General features: G+C 39.1%; 1 protein-coding gene across 1 annotated transcript in view; it reads right to left on the bottom strand.

Moving 5' to 3' along the window:
- PHEX (phosphate regulating endopeptidase X-linked) overlaps positions 1 to 18,311 on the bottom strand; it is a 164,402-nt gene that overhangs the window by 56,128 nt on the left and 89,963 nt on the right. The window contains exons 11-12 of the mRNA XM_069944443.1: positions 17,110 to 17,238; positions 14,691 to 14,792 (exon numbers count right to left, since the gene is read on the bottom strand). Of these exons, the coding sequence (XP_069800544.1) occupies positions 14,691 to 14,792; positions 17,110 to 17,238 (231 nt within the window). The remainder of the gene's footprint in view (positions 1 to 14,690; positions 14,793 to 17,109; positions 17,239 to 18,311) is intronic.

The following is an 18,311-nucleotide window of genomic DNA, read 5'->3' as shown; positions in this document are numbered from 1 at the left end:
CAAGGTCAATCCCGCTAAAATTTAGTTCTAGACAGTTGAAAGAAAAAAGCCCATTGTCAGCCATTATTGCAAAAAAAATAAATAAATAAATAAAAGGAGAAAAAAAAAACTTGAATGAGAATTGAAACCAAAAAATATACAGCACAACTACATTTAGAATGACTATTTATCTTAAATTTGACATAACAATAGGAATTTCAGTAAAATAAAAAACACCATTGTGGGTCTGTCATGCATTTTTAATGTGGAATATTACATTTTCTTGAAAAGGACACATATAAATAAAATATCGTGGAATAACATTTTTTACATTTATAAAAATAAAAAACGTTTCTGAATTTAGAAAAAAAAACTGGTTTTATCTTTAGCTTTCTAATGTTAACATGTATTTCATACCAGTATTATTCTTTCATTATCCCCAAGAGCTAAAATAATGCACATTTGTAGGATCCTAACAGCCAAGAACGTTTCCTAATACATTCATTAATGGGTTAAATAAAACATGGAAATGCAAGATCAGAAATCCATTTGGTAATTATGTAAATGCACGCTTTATATATTCTGATAGTGGAAAATCCTTTGGCAGCATAAAACAAACCCACATTACCTGATCATCTAAACATTACAGCATCACATTTACATAACATTGTGATTAGCAGTTCACACAATGTAGACTTCACAGACTAGACATTTAACTACTAAACGAGTAATTCATACAGAAACAAGCAAGTCAATGGAACAGGATCGGGTGTAGAAGCTTCAACAGTAGCCTCTATCAGTAGCTATAAATGGGAACACTATTACCTAACTTGTTATACCCATTACAGCCCGATCAAGAAAGAAGTCCAAAAATTAATGTTTAATACATTACTTTATAAAAGTTATATTACTTTGTAGTTTTTAAAAAATGAACATTTTTTTCATGTACATATATAATTCTGCTGAGTGGCAGCAGTAAAGGATAACCCCCTCTGCTGCCATCAACATGTCAGGAGCTGCCAGTCCTCTGCTCAAGTGTTGTTGAAGCAGCGATATGCAGAGCAGGGTCTTGTTTCCCTGTGTACTGAATATTCTTATATGTAGTAGGGGGGGGGGGAAGGTTGCCAGATATGATTGCTGTGCCTGGCGGCCTCTGCACAGTGAGCGGTCATTGCTATCATCACTCAATGTGCTAGAAACTAGAAACAGAGCGAGTGGTGACAGCAATCAACCCTCACTGTGCAGAGACTGCCGGACGCAGCAATCGTGTGCGGCAGACACTCCACCCCCCTGGTACTATATATAATAATATACAGTACACAAGGGAAATGGGAACCTGCTCTGCATAGGGCTGTTCATATGAATTGGATTATTAAAACTATTAATAAGAAACATACTATAACTCAAATATCAGAGAGCTTTAGGGTCCTATTACATGACCAGATCATAAAGTTTAAAAGAGCACTGATCTGCTAGATCAGCGCTTGTTTACTGAGCAATTACACAGGCCAATTATTGTTAGCGATGTCCGTGCAGCCCTTGCCTTTAGTGTAAAATAATAAAATATTTACTTATCTTACCATGCTCCCCGGTGACCAGGGAAGGCCCGAGGGACATGGGCAAGGTAAGTAAGTACTTTATTATTTTATACTACAATCATCAGCCGTGAACCATGCATCGCTATTACACATAGCGATGCGCACCCTGCGCCACAAAAATTTTAGGTCTGGACCTATAAAAAAGATCAGCCGATGATCGTTTCATGAGTCGATTATTCTCTCTATTACACAGAGCGATAATCAGCAGTATAGTATAGAATACTACATCATAATTATCCTTTGCCGAGCATTGTGCAATTTTCCCAGATCTAATATTGTTGATGTTTTTTTTTTTTTGATCATCACATAGGCCTGGATATACTATTGCAAATGCAACTAAATTCTAGGGCAATTTGCATGGAAAAACAAACAAAAACTTTTACATGACTTGTACCACATTTATTTATTTTATTTATTTATTTATTTACACATTTATTTTATTTATTTATTTTTTTACTTTTTAGAGACTCTTTATGTCTTAATAAGGGGGGGGGGTGGAGCATGATTTCAGTTAAAAAAAAAAAAGAATGGAGGTGAATGGCTTAAGATGCAGCATGCTCCAAAGATGCACTAGACAGTATGTATGAGGTGCTTTAAAACATATTTTTCTTTTCATTTAAAAGATTCTGTAATGAGCTATTATGATGTTATGGTCAAAAGTTTTAGATGGAAAAGAAACATTTTTAAACCAAATAAAGCAAAAACCATTACATTACATTAAATTCCCAAGCAGTTTGAAGTCCCTTGAAAAAATCTATCCACATTTAATATATGGCTTAAATTGTAGATATCCATTTAAAAACTAGATTTATCATATCTTTGGAGGCTTAAAGACTGACTTTGAACACAAAGATCAAAAACTGAAATTTGCTGATTAATTTACAGGAATAGATGGAGCTGGACATTAAAAATGTTTATAATGTATATGACTAGATTATTTTTTAATGGTTCTCCCAATGGGCAAACATTAGCTAAAAAATTCAACATCAAAGTTTATCGCTGGCGAATATGTCTGTTATGAATATGTCAGTATAGTACAAAAATGCCACAGCACTCCTAAAACGTTCAAAAATTGAACTAAAAAAACCCAAAAAGAAAACAAATAATTGGATGAAGCAAAGTTACATGTTCCGTAGTCCATAGAAAAGAAAAAGTAACAGCATCCAGGCAATTATAGTGCAAAAAGCAAAAAGTGCTTTATTACCTCATGGCACATACACAACAGCAACGTTTCGACCTTGAAAAAGACCATGTAGGTAGAAACGTTGCTGTTGTGTATGTGCCATGAGGTCATACACTTACTAGTCATTGCTCCCACTAGCCAGAAACCTACTCCACACTGATGAGGGGCAAAAACCCCAAAACAGCTGTCTGTTGATGGATACCTTGCTTAGGTGGTTTCCTTAATTGGAGACATTCCTTGGTTTGATTGTTCCTTCCCGGAGGAAGGTCTGGCTAGTTCACTGACGTCGAGACACGTGATGGTGTCTCTGCAGTGTTCTTTTGCATATTTAATTTTCCAGGGGGCAATGTTCTAGAATACACTGACGTTGAGACACGTGATGGTGTCTCTGCGGTGTTTTGGTTGATCTCCCTGAGGTCAACCAGCGCCCTTTTGTATGAGGTAATAAAGCTCTGTTTGCTGTTACTTTTTCTTTTCTATGTCAGTATAGTGATATAGAGTAGAGCCCTTCATCATTGATGACTGTTATAGTTCTAAAAACATTTTCGGGCAGTTTTGTTTAGTAAGTTTTCAGATCATGCTGGATAACTGGATGGATCCTATGCATTTCTATGGTACACAAACTGATTAAGTGCTTTATAAAAATTGTATTATCACCTATAGTCACATGGAAAAAAAATTATGTGACTAAAATGCCAAGATTTGTTTCAAATGACTAGTGAGATGGTGTAATAGTAGCCATAGGTAGACTTAATGTGATAGAACATTCTAAATCCTAAAGAAGCAAATATAGGAATATGATTATCTGGAAGATGAAGGATAGAACCGATGTGCTACAGCAGAGAAAATATTTAGAACTCAAGAAATTCAAAGTGGGGAAGGGGGGTTTATCAAGACTGGTGTCTCATGCCGGCTCACAGGCATGCTGCATATGTATAGGCACATTCCACTACATAAATGCTGGTGCATTGTTGCAGCTGCTGTATTCCATCACTAAAATCTATGAAAGCTCAGAGTTGGTGTTGAATACAGCAACAATTTACGCTATGTTGTGCCTCATGTCCTCCCTGGTGCAAAGTGGTGTAGATAACAAAAAGTTACAAAATATTTGGAAAAATATTTTGCAACTTTTTTTTTTTTTTTGCTGGCTCTGCTGCATAGGTAGCATGATAAATCCCCTCCTAAGTGTATATACAGTTTACTTGGAGATTAATGGACTGGATGACAACTGGGTGACAGAGGAAACTCCTCCCTCTCCTTTTAACATAATGTGATCCCTGGTAACTATGGTATATAAGGGGATGATTTGCTGCTAGTGACTTAAAGAGATATTCCCATCTTACAAAACCAAACTTACCAGCCCCCTTTGGCTTGTTTCAACTGAGTGTTTCTTGGGTAAGAGAGCTGCACGGTTTCTCTGTACTTTCATACCAGTTTGTCCATTTTCTAGCTATTTCTGGTTTTATTAGGTTATTAGGCTATTAGGTTTTGAAAAAACTTTTTACATGCCTAGCTACATTTAGTGTTTCTCCGTGTGTATTTTGCATTTGCACTTTACTAGGTTATTTTATCTAGACTGCTATCCATTCATTTGTATTTTCTCCTCTGTTTTGCTATTTTGGTTGGAATACATTGGACGTAATTTACACACATTTTGCCCCTGAAACTTTTCAATTTAGCACAAAGTAGATTGCACTTGGTCAAAGTGTGTGTTGGATAGATTTTTACTTATACATACCATGCAATCTTTCCCCCCCTGCTGTGTTGTTTGTCTTGCCTTCATGTTTTATAATCACAATCATGTTGTACAGTATATGTGGTTAAAAAAAATGAATATATTTTGTGACATACTTCTCTAAAATTACTTGTGTGGCTCATGTGTTGTTTTTTTGGGGACTATTTAGTTTAGTAAAACATTTCTGAGCGTCTGGATAGAAGACCCGGTAGGGTCGTTCAGCAAAGCTCTGGTGTTTGTTATAATACTTATATTAGTCTAAATGGAAGGAAGTGCCATTCATAAAACTTATATTATTCTATATCGGAGAAAGTTCTGTTCATAATACTAATACTATACTATATGGAAGGAAGTTCTATTCATAATACTTATACTATACTATATGGAAGGAAGTTCTATTCATAATACTTATACTATACTATATGGAAGGAAGTTCTATTCATAATACTTATATTATTCTATATAGAAGGAAGTTCTGTTCATAATACTTTTATTATTCTATATGGGAGGAAGTTCTGTTCATAATACTCATACTATATTATATTATATGGAAGGAAGTTATATTCATAATACTTATACTATTCTATATGGAAGGAAGTTCTATTCATAATACTCATACTATACTATATGGACGGAAGTTCTATTCATAATACTTATACTATACTATATGGAAGGAAGTGCTATTCATAATACTTATACTATTCTATATGGAAGGAAGTTCTATTCATAATACTCATACTATACTATATGGAAGGAAGTGCTATTCATAATACTTATATTAGTCTATATGGAAGGAAGTTCTATTCATAATACTTACACTATTCTAAGACAATCTAAAAGAGCTTAATGAAGTAATATTTGCAAAGAAGAAAACAAATGAAAGCTGGACAATACAATAAATACCAAGCAGCCTATTAATGTCCATTGCCAGTGTGTACCTTCTGCTCAGCTATGAGAAGTAACAGGAGCGCCACCCAGTGCATTCTATGGGAAGTATACGGCTGAGAATATGCATATCGCTGTAATTACTGTCAGTACACCAGTATACTCCTTTTAGCAAGGCACCACTGTAATACACAGCACTGCTGCTGTACAATTCTAGGATGCAGCTATTAGATCTCAGAGTTGCTATTAAAAATCCAATCCAAATAAATCGATTCACAATTGCCTCTAAATGAAAATGAGACTTCACAGCCAAATCATGTATAATACTTTGGCAGTGTATTCTCTAAAAAAAAATTCCATCAAATGAATCTGTTCTTTTAGAATATATTTACACGGGGCAGCAGTGGTAGAAATTTCTGAAGCTGGCCAGTTCATTTGAATTGCAGAAATTCATGTGCTTGCTGCCAAAACCACCCAATTCCATTTTCAGAATTTTTTAAACTTGCAACCCTGTGTCAAATTGGTGTGGCCTAGTGTTAGTGTTAGCCTAGTGTTAGTGTTAGCCCTAAGCTGGACCCACTCTCTGTCCCTACCTACTTGCCTCAAGACAGCCCTAGGCGACTGCGGGCGACCACGGTGACAGTTCCTTTACTGCTAAGGTGGAACACAAAACGGAGGCAGACAAACAAACACAATAAGCCAAAGTCAATAGTCCGGGTTGGTAACAGCGGGCAACAAAAGCACACAATCGTTAAACAGTCGAATAGTCGGGGACAGGCAAAATAGGTCAGGGCAGGTGGCAGACTAGACAGGAGAATAAACAGGCAAAGGTCAGAGCAGAATTACCAGAAACAGACAGAACGTTTAGCTGAGTATACACTAATAGTCAGCGACTTGCTGCCGACCACACAGACTGTCTATGAGATGAAGGAGCGCGGTCCAGATCCCCATTGGACCAGCGCTCAGATAGCAAACACCCTAACTGGCAGAGGCACCTGCCACTCAAGGGAACACAAGACTGCTAAGCCGCAGGAATCAGCTTGAAAGGAACACAGTAACCCTATCCTTGCCAGAGGCTAAGAGGCAAGGCGGGTGTGGCTGAACAGATAAAACACAGCCCTGCACTGCACACCCCAAACAAAGGAGCGCAAAGGCACATTCCTGACACCTAGAGTATCTGTGCCCTAGGCTTGCGACACCTCTCTGTCCCTCCTCCCTGCCCTCTTCATCATTAGAAATACCTCAGGCAGGATTTCTCCTATCCATCACTTGTCTAAACTCTGCACATGTGCCTTAACTATCCAGCACATGTGCAGTGTTCAGATAAGTGATGAAAAGGAGAAATCCTACCTAGGGCATTCCTAATGGTGAAGAGGGCGGGGAGGAGGGAAGAAGTGGCGGTGCAAGCCTAGGGCACAGACACTCTAGGCCACGTCAATTTGACACAGGGCTGCAAGTTTAAAAGTTGGTCTTTAGGACAATAACTGCATCACCTGTTGAAAGGACCCCAGGACATATCTTGGATTAAAAGCAGCTATCCGATTCTTTAGAACGGGCCTATTAAATGCCCATTATTTCAGGACGCTGTTCAATTAACAGCATCTGGAAACAATAGCTGTTCACACAATGTAATGTGCGGCGGCCGCACTTTGCACTGAAGGGAATAGTTAATTAAGTTGATTTTCAGGCACACCCGATGGTGCCCGCAAGTCCATTTAAAAAAAAAGAACGTTCCTGCAGCCGTTACAGAGTTGCTTTAAATTTCCTACAAATTGACTTAAAGAAGCAGTTCAGTTTTGTTTTTTTTCGCCCCCCCGGGTAGCCGCTGTCATGTATACTTACAGAAGATGATCGGTGTCACGTTCCCATCGGTCAGTTCCCGTCCCGCGGTGCCGTTCAATTCGGGCGCGCTCACGTCCGCCAGTGCTGTGACCGCCGGAAGTCACGCGCTTCCATAGCGAATGCATGGAAGCGAGTGACTTGCGGCGTATAATCACTGGTCAGAGAAGAGGACTCGCAGCAGCCGGCGGACGTGAGCGCGCCCGATTTGAACGGCACCGCGGGACGGGAACTGACCGACGGGAACGGGACACCAATCGTCTTCTGTAAGTATACATGACAGCGGCTACCCGGGGGGCCGAAAAAAGAAAAACTGAACTGCTTCTTTAATGCATAAGAAATAAAACATTTTTTAGTTTCTTCCAATAACACCCAAACCTTTAAGGCTGTGTTCAAAATGAATTAATGTGCATTATTGGTATTTGTCAGTATCCCATCAAAAAAGAATATATACTGGAGTTTACTATAGTTGGTTCATGCACCTTAAAATACCATATCTAGTCAGCAAGTGACTTCTTTCAGGACACATACCTTAAGTATACATTTATTTAGGTGGACCTAGCAGCGCAGAAGACCACCCTTCTAAGCCCAGTTAAATAAATGTATACATGCGTCATATACATATAGGCACTAGCACTGTAGACTGATTGGCTTGAAAAAAAACTATGAGACATGGTTATGTCTGTGGGTAAATAAACATCACTGTTTCCACCATTTTTGGAGTGTGGCTTCTTTTATACCGATAGATACATTATATTGGGGCCATGGTTGTACCTGCCTAAAGATCTGCACTCCATTTTAAGTCATTGGCTTTAGCTCTGCTACTCCTTACTAGTCCTTATGTTTACATGGTGGAAATTGATTAAAACTAGTCACTTGTTGACTATGTTCAGGCCAATAAAATGAATGGGCCCGCTGCAGTACACCACAGGGATGCCAAATTACATGAACAACATTAATGCAGTGTGAAGCCAACCTTAGGTTATGTTCACACATAGTATTTATTCCAGTCTTTTGGTCAGTCTTTTTCAACCAAAACCAGAAGTGGGTTAAAAACACAGTATGGCTATGTTCACACAACTATATTTTTGAGTAAAGAACATGGGCTGACTGCAATGACATCAGCTCACACATTGTTCTGTTAACACCCATTCCTTAGAACGGGTGTTAAAATAATGAGCATTCCTACTATTTCAGGATGTTGTTCAATAAACAGCGTCTGGAAATAATAGCTGTTCAAACAATGTAATGTGCAGCGGCAGCCGCACTTTGTATTGAAGTCAATTGATTTGCGGGCACACCCGACAGTGCCCGCAAGTTAATTGTAAGAAAAGAACATTCCTGCAGCCGAAACAAAGGTTTTGGCTGCAGGAACGTACTGAATGCAGCCCAGCTGCCGGCAGTTTAACAGTGTCTGTTGCTATGCAATGGACGTTGTTAAACCAAGTGTGAACATAGCCTACCTGTGCAAATCTTTCCATTACAATTTCATAGTCCTTTTTTTTTTTTACAATGAAAAGACTATGGGGGGATTTATGGGAGGGGGGACTATGGGGCGACAACCAAACAGATTCCACCTTTCATTTTTCATGAAAGAATCTGTGAGGAATGAAAATTGGAATCTGATTGGTTGCTCAGCCAATTGTACTTTACACCAGTTTGATAAATCTCCCCCTATAATTAAAATACTATGCCACCATGTGCCTTTTTGATTAGAGTAATTGAATCTAGATTGTGATACTATTATAAAGTGTATTGTGTATTAGGGAATTACATAAACATCAGTTATCTATCAAAATTTCCTCAGAAAACAAACCATTTAGCTGTGTGAGCCAATTTACAAGACTGATTCAAATATAAATGTCATAATAAGAAAAAGAAGAATATTAAAAAAAAAAAAGTACAAAACTGCATGTAAAAGTATGATTTATGTATCAGAGGGGTTTACTGAACAAGTTCAAACTCTTGACTCCAATTTTCCAAAGACTTCCAAAACTTTTTGGGCAAGAAAGAAAAAGTTATTGGCTGTGAAAATTGTTCTAGCAAGAACTGATTGTATGTAGATGACTCACAGAGTTGGACTTCTATCAAAATGAACATTTGGAATTGTGTAATCATAATATTCTGAGTATAACTATAACAGAACTGCAACATTTGGCAGATGGAATGAGTAAAATTAGCCTGAATCCAGCAATTTAATGTGTTCATTAAAGTAAAGTGGAGCTTTACACCTCACACACTATGAACCTATAACCTAGAATTTCTCATGTGACTCACAGGTCTAATAATAATATGTTTGATAATGGTGATTGGATCATTATTTAGCTGTTTAGATTAACAATATTTCTGCACCTCTAATACTAAGTTTAGTAGACCCAAGTTTCAATTATTTTTGCTACAATAATATATTGGCACTAGAGATGAGCGAACCGGGTTCGGGTTCGAGTCGATGCGAACCGGGTTCGGGTTCGAGTCGATCCGAACCCAAATGTTCGGTATTTGATTAGCTGGGGCTGCTTATATAAAGCTCTAAGGTTGTCTGGAAAACATGGATACAGTCAATGACTATATCCATGATTTCCACATAGCCTTAGGGCTTTATCCAAGTTCAGCAGCCACCGCTAATCAAATGCCGAAAATTCAGGTTCGGATGGACTCGAGCATTCTCGAGGTTCGCTCATCTCCAATGGCTTTCTAACATCTAGTATGGCTTTCAGTAGGCAAGAAGAAAGAAATCCCACAAAAAACAACTTAGTCATTAAATGATTATTATGGAATTCAATCTATTAAAAGGGCTATGTTCACACGACGTCGAAGATATTAAAAAAGGCGTCCGATTTTCATATTTTAAAAAAAGGCCATTTTTTGCCCCGATTTAACAAACAGCGGACGTTTTTTATTAGTAGTTCACACACAATTTTTCTTTTTGCACCGTTCTTTCTCAGTTTTTACTATTAAATTCAATGGTCTTTTCAATGAAGACACACCCAAAGTCCAATTAGTAATCCCAAACTAAAATAATGTGCAAACACCAGTCATTGCACTAAGGGAAGGCAAAACTGCTAAATAATGTCCATTATTTTAGACAAAAAAAAAAAGGACGTCATTTTAAACGGAGCTGAAAAAACATTGTGTGAACATAGCCTAACACTGTGCAGTAAGCAACCATGTTCTCCCAAAAGTGCTTCACATGTTGTGGTTTTGCAGCACTATTGTATAGATAAATGGTGCTACAGTACACAATGATGTAACAGAAAGGCCAGTTTCACATGTACCTCATTGCAGCGGATTTGATGCTGCAAGTTCCAGATTTGTATTCCTCTGTAAGAATGTAGCCCCTGCCCACTTAATCTACTGCTGCCTGGTTAATACATTACCTGTCTGTGCTCCCACCTGCTTCTCTGGCTCCCGGCTTCCTGATGTCCTGCTCGGCCAATCAGTGTGCTGTCCTGCCAAAGCTACTGATTGGCTGACGGCGGAAGCCCAGACAGGTAATGTGTTAAACAAGGAAGCAGTTGGTTAAAGAAGAAGTCCAGCGAAATTTTTTATTAAAATATTGTATTGACCCCCAAAAGTTATACAAATGCCCAATATACACTTATTACAGGAAATGCTTATAAACTGCTTTTTTCCCTGCACTTACTACTGCATCAAGGCTTCACTTCCTGGATAACATGGTGATGTCACTTCCTGGATAACATGGTGATGTCACTTCCTGGATAACATGGTGATGTCACTTCCTGGATAACATGGTGATGTCACTTCCTGGATAACATGGTGATGTCACGACTCGACTCCCAGAGCTGTGCGGGCTGTGGCTGCTAGAGAGGATGATGGCAGAGGGATGCTCAGTGTCCTTCTAGTGCCCTGTGTCCCTCAGTGTCCCCCTGCCATCATCCTCTCCAGCAGCCACAGCCCGTGCAGCTCTGGGAGTTGGGTTGTGACATCACTATTTTATCCAGGAAGTGAAGCCTTGATGCAGTAGTAAGTGCAGGGAAAAAAGGACTTTATAAGCATGTACCGTAATAAGTGTATATTGGTAATTTGTATAACTTTCGGGGGGCAATACTATATTTTAATAAAAAAATTTGCCAAACTTCTTTAAGTGGGCAGGGGCTACATTCTCACAGCGGAATGAATATCCACTGTGAGAATGAAGACCCATAGGAAATGACACAGAGCATTGCAGCGGAACTCGCAGGGTGAAATCTGCTGTGAGGCTATGCTCACACAACGTAATTTTAATATAAATCACTGCCGTTGTTGCCAATTTGCAATTTGTGTGCAGCGGGGAATTCAGGTGCGCCCGCATCCAAAATCATCCGGCCTAATGCAGTACTGGCCAAATTCATCCGGCCTAATGCAGTACTGGCCAAATTGTGGCTAAATTGTGAGTTTAATAGTAGCTGATGGCAGTCATAGAGATATCATTCACATCTGTCTATCCACAGGACTTGGTATCAGAACAACAGAGCTTTACCCACTAGAGATGCTATGAAATAAATCTGCACAGACCTATTTTGGGGAAAGAAACACATTGATGGGTGGACAGTAACTTATAATAAAATATTGCCATTATTTTGAGTGAAAATAAAACAATGTGTGAACAGATGAAAAAAAAACACTGGATTTTGCAATGGATGGTCGTAATTAATTACGGCCAATATTTTCTATGGTATGTGTACTACTGGCCAATTTGCTATTAACTTCAATGGGGCGCATTATTTAGGCTACGCTAACACACCGTCTCTTTTTAGGCCAATTGACAGCCGTATTTTAGGACGACCGTCATTTTGAGGCGAATAATGGCTGTTAATTCATAATGATGCAAAAGACAGACATAAGGCCTAAAAAAGACAGTGTGAACATTACCTACATTGAACAATACAGACGCATTTTTAACTCAAAATTACTTTTTATTTTAATAAAGGTAAGATAGGGCCGTAATTTTGAGGTGAAAATACGGCCATAATTTTGAGGTCAGATAAAGTTAATAGGAAATTGGCTTCCAGTGCACATATCATATTGACTATTAGCCGTAATTGATTACGACCTTCAAAACAATAAATGTGCTCACAATTGATTAACCTGCTTTTGCAAAACATGCCCGACTGCTTTTCTTTTTTCCTTTTTTAAAAAAATATGTTCACATTGTTTTATTTTCACTCCAAATTACGTATTTAGCTTTTCTTTTACTGTACAGTATGTGAACCTAGCCCAAAGGCACAAGGTAATACTGTTTCTGCTCTCTGGTAACCTCTTTAGGGCTATGTTCACACACAGTAAAACAAACGCAAAATATGGAAGTAAAAATGCTAAAAAAAAACGCAGCAGTGTTTTGAATTTAATAATGTGCTACATTAAAGTTTATAAAAACATATTAGTCTTTACACACAATGTAAGTTAAAAATATTATTTTACAATATGTGCAATAGCATTTCATAAGATTTCATTCATTACAGAATGGAACCTGACTGCTGTAGTAATTTACCCCAGTGGTAAAAATACATTGTGTGGTGAAGCTAAACTGGCATTTACAATAGAATAGTAGAAAACACTCACACGTGCTATAGAATAAAACACTGTGACAATAGGCTAATAGCCCCTTTCACCCCAGAGCAACTTCTATAGCTCTAGTGAATTGGATATTACTGGCTCAGTCCATTAGCCTCTGTTATGTAGGAAGTTGCTATGCTATTCTATGTAACATGGTTTTTTTTTTTTGTTTTTTTTTGTTTTTTGGAAGGTTAGAATTTTTCTGTTTAACACTTGCACACAAACTATGTTACTCATTCTCATAAGACTGATGCAGTATTTAGTAGAGAACAATGGTTTGTTAGTTTCTATTACATCTCCTATAGCCTATACGCAATTTAGAAATATAGAAGATTGTCAGCAGGAAAACACCACTTTGTATTTTCTTTTTTTTAATGTAATCTGTGTCCAGTAAGGCAGTTTGGAGCATTGTTCCGCCCCCAGAGCACCCATTCGCCCCGCCTCTAGTCAGCCTGCTCTACTGATAATCATTATTGTAGGCTATTTGGGGATGGAGCGGCACTCTGGGGGTGGAGCAGTGATCCAAACGGCCTTACCGGACACAAATTACATTAAAAGTACATTAAAAGATTTACCTACCACATCTGCTGGAAGTTCATTTCCAACGTCTACTACGTCTACTTCAGTAAAATAACATTTTCTTGCGTTGTTTCTGATCTTTCCCCCAACTAACCTCAGATTATGTACCCTTGTTCTTGTGTTCAGTTTCTTATTAAAAACACCCTTGATATGTGTCATGCTTCAAACCGTCCACCATTTCTGTAGCCCGTCTTTGGTCCCGTTGTATTTTATGAATATCTTTTTGTAGGTGAGGTCTCCAGAACTGGACACAGTATTTTAGATGTGGTCTCACTGGAGCTCTTTATTTAAATTGTGTTTAGAATATTTAGAAATAGATATTATGACATGTCATTGAGGTTTGTGAGAAGATAGAATTGGAAAGGACTGGAAGTTTAAAAAAAAAAAAACACAAAGGGGCAGATTTATGAAAGGTTGTAAATATACACCTGGTGTAAACTGCCCACAGCAACCAATCACAGCTCAGCTTTCAGTTCTGGTAGAATATAAGAGGAGCTGTGATTGGTTGCTGTGAGCAGTTTAAACCACATGTATATTTACACCCGTTCATAAATCTCCCCCAAAGTGTTCCTCCTTTATGCTTTCTACTGTGCATTACAGCTCCATGGAGTGGAAATTTTAAGTTTAAGTTTTTCTGTGGTTTTTCAGAGTTAAAAAGTTTGCAGAGTTTGCATGTTAATATCCATGGAGACCTGAACTTCTGGATGAATAGAGAAACTTGCAGCTGATCCAGTAGCAGGCTGTCATGACAGGTACACTTTAAGTACTTTTGTACAGCTGTACCAGATTTCAACCTATCACATGTAACATTCTTCTATCCGGAGCCTTGCAACATGGTTTAAAGGGGTTCACAAAAAAAATTCAAATTAACTGTCGCCAGAAAGTGCCAGAGATTTGTAATTTACTTCTATTAAAAAAAATCTCAAGTCTTCCTGTAATTATGAGCTGCTGTATTTCCTGCAGGAATTGGTGTATTCTTTCCAGTCTGGCTGCTCTCTGCTAACACCTCTGTCCATGTCAGGAACTGTTTTTTGTTTTAGTTTATTTTTACAAATTTTTGGTATTTTCTGGCACCAGAAAGATTTTTTTTTTTAGGAGAACTACCCCTTTAATTATCCTGGCCAGCATATCAAACAGTGGGTCTTGCTATGCTTATAAACATCTTCTAATTACTGGCAGACAGTAACTTAGGTGTCATGCATTTTATGATTATAAAAGTCTCTTGGTGTAAAATAAAAGCTAAAATTACATACAGTACATACATACACACATACATACTGGCATACACTACATCAAACTACAGAGAAAAACTCATCATACTTAGAGTTGTATCTACCTTCTCCTTGGCCTTATTTTTGGTTTCTTCATCCATCCAGTCATTCTCTTTTTCCAACATGTCGATAAATGCCCAGCGAATTCCATCAATCACTTCCTCCATCTGTTCAACAATTGTTAAAGCAATATGACATTAAATATATGATTATTACTTGTTATAACTGTAAAGCAGCACTTTCTAAAAAAAAAAAAAAAAAAAAAAAGATTCATCTTCTCATGAACACCAGTCATAACAATATCATGACATGCTTTCAGAACACTCTAAGGGCTTCACTTACATAACAATCACATATCATACAACTTATAATGTGTTAAGATTAAAGGACACATCTGAAGGTCCTTTTACACGGGCTGATTATTGGCAAGGAGCGCTGCTAGAAACGCTCTCTTGGCTCATATTCGGCCTGTGTGAAAGTGTCAGTGACCAGCCGTTAGCTGATCTCATCTTTTATACTGCTTCAAAACTTATGGTTATGGGTTGCACATCTACCTATGCAAATGGGATTTGTGGCAAGTAGCAATACATTTTAATGGCTGTAGGGTCACACAATTAATCATGCCTTCTAAAGGCACTGCAAACAAGTTCCAATCTTGCTGATCACCGCTCACTTGCATCCTTGCACAGCCCAGTGTCAAGCTGTATCAGTAAACTTAAAATAACGAGGTTTGTAAGACCACATTTATCATTTATGAAAATATTCCTGGATATAACCATGACTGGTCGGTTCCATGAACAAGTCCTATTGGGTCAGAATGGGAATCGTGTATGGAACCACCCTGGCATGGTTGTATTCATGGATACCTGAACTTCTGTTAGCTTTATGTTGTAATAACCCTTTAAGGAAATCTTCAAACTATGATTATTTGGTGTATTAAGGTATGAGGTTCACTGAAAAGAAGTGAAGGAGCTTCGATTTAGGTGATCTTATAATATATTCTACAAACAGCTCTGTGTGTGGCACGTTAAATCGACTAGAATAAGGAGAACGAGTGGGAGAAAGTAAGAGTGAGTATGCGCCAGGTTACGTTACTTTTGTCCTTATCAGACCTAGGGTAACATTTCTATAAAATCTATAATATTAGAATGACATTGTTAGCACATAGTGTTGCTATTTCCATGACACACATGCATTGGCTTGAGCCATGAAAAAGTTATCTGTCAGCATTTGAAAGCCTTTTGGCTCTGCTTTAAATATACAACTCACAAAACATTGACATTTGCATGCATTTGGCGTTAATAGAAACAATACCGTTCTTATTCTTTAATAAAAGTTTACTGTCTGTGCAATCTCAAAAGCACTCTGAGTGTGCCAGAGGTAAGAAATTACAGACTATAAGTCAAAACCGTGTCAAAGTCTACAAGAAAAAACTGTGTTTAAACTTGTTTAAAGCGAATATACCATCAGTACATTCAGTACTGGTTCCCGCACACGGTGCCGGTCTATTACTGAGCACCGCGCAAGGCTGAAGCATTGGAGGTGGGTCAGTCTGCCCCAGTGGAAAGGAAACCCCCCACCCCTTCATAACACGGCTCCATTAGAATCAATGGAGCGGCATCATAGAGGGGTGGGGGTTTCCTCCCACTGGGGGTGGGCTGGGCCACCTCCAGTGCTTCAGCCTGGGCTAGTGCTCAGTAATTGACCGACACCGTGCACAGTAGCCAGGACGCAGTTTAAAAAAAAAAGGGTCGCGACACTGACTTCCCCGCGCCAACGCTGTTCTATTCATGTGCAAAACTTAAAGCAAATGTACTGATGGTACATTTGCTTTAAGGGGGTTATCCAGTGCTACAGTGCTAATCCAGTGCTACAAGTTTGAGTTCGTACGAACCTGAACTCTCGCCAATGATTCCCGCTGTCTTCCACCTCCGTGGAGAGGGTTGATACAGCTGGAAGACCGCCTTGAAAAGTGGGATACAGCCATAGCCATAGGCTGTATCCCAGTTTTCCAGGCGGTCCTCTGGCTGTATCCACCCTCTCCACAGAGGTGGAAGACACCGGGAATCATTGCCGAGAGTTCAGGTTCGTACGAACCCGAACCTCGGCAGGTTCAGACCATCCCTAGTCTGCCTCTTTTCAGCTATTTCCTTCTCTCATAGAAATGCCTAGTGACAGCACACATTACTGGCCACTGCTGCAAAAACTCCTGCCTACCATAGGCATGCTGGCGGGAAGGGATCAGACACTGGGTCTAGGCCTGATCTGACCTCTGTGACCCCAATTATCTAACTTTTTTTTGAATATTGACGTAGACTATGGTGCCAACATCCAGGATATAGTGTGAAAGGAATTATGGGATTAGATGCCTGACCTCTTAAAAGGAGATCACACAATCAGTGCCCTTTACATATCTGAAAAACCTACACATATGTTTATAATCATCATAACCAAGCTTGTGCTTTCTACACTATTTTACATTACCATTAATTTCTTGTCCTCTTGGAAATAAGAATCCACAAACATCTTTCCTACAGCGTAAGGGAGAGCATTTTCAATATAATTTACACATCTGTCCCAGCGTGCAGCCAAAGAATTTGTTCCTAAAATAACCTGCAAAATAAAAAATATTGTAAAGGGAAAAGTCATGAAATTGAGGAGACGGCGAGAACAACTATATCAGGAGACTCTTTATGATGGGACATAAATACAGGATTGCAAAGCCTGCTTCTTAAATGTTTGTACTTGAGATTTCCATTTACTACATTAGAGATATTCAAGGAGAAAACTGATTAGTATACATTTGGTAGAACACACACTCCAGTGATTCAGATGCAAGCTCCCCCTTGTGGTGTTTAAAAGCAAACATCATTTTATAAATTATTTAATTTCATCATTAAACATGGGCAAGAGGATCCTGCCCGCGGGGGCCTAAAAGGTACGGGGAAAGAGACAGGAGGTAAAGTGCAGCCAGTCAAGTGTGATGCAGAATTATTGTAGGTTGCAGCCTAGTTTGAAGAGATGGGTTTTCAGGTTACTTTTAAAGGACTTGGTGGATGAGAGACGGATGTGTCTGGGTAGTGAGTTCCAGAGTATGGGGGAGGCTCGGGCAAAGTCTTGGAGGTGGTTATGCGAGTTACGAACAAGGGGGAGCGCAAAAGGAGGTCACTGGAGGATCAGAGGTTGCGTGAGGGACAGTAGCGGGATATCAGGTCAGAGATGTACGGAGGGGACAGGTTGTGGATGGCCTTGTACGTCATGGTCAACAATTTAAAGTGAATCCATTGGGCAATAGGGAGCAAGTGTAGGGATTGGAAGAGGGGAAAGGCCGCCGCAAAGCGAGGGGATAGGCGCATTAGTCGGGCAGCAGAGTTAAGGATAGACTGGAGGTGAGCAAGGGAGTTAGATGAATAGCCAGAGAGGAGGATGTTACAGTAGTCCAAGCGGGAGATAATGAGAGCATGTACCAATAGTTTGGTGGAGTCAGGGGTGAGAAAAGATCGGATTCTGGAAATGTTTTTGAGATGAAGGCGACAGGAGGTAGTCAAGGCCTGAATATGTGGTTTAAAAGACAGAGCAGAGTCAAAGGTGACCCCGAGGCAGTGGACTTGGGGTACAGGGGACAGAGTGCAGCCATTGATAGTGATTGACAGATTAGATGGCAGGGGGGAGAGAGATGGGAGAAA

The sequence above is a fragment of the Dendropsophus ebraccatus genome, chromosome 11 (genome assembly GCF_027789765.1).
Source record: "Dendropsophus ebraccatus isolate aDenEbr1 chromosome 11, aDenEbr1.pat, whole genome shotgun sequence".
NCBI classification, from domain to species: domain Eukaryota; kingdom Metazoa; phylum Chordata; class Amphibia; order Anura; family Hylidae; genus Dendropsophus; species Dendropsophus ebraccatus.
This window is presented reverse-complemented; position numbering and strand designations above follow the sequence as displayed.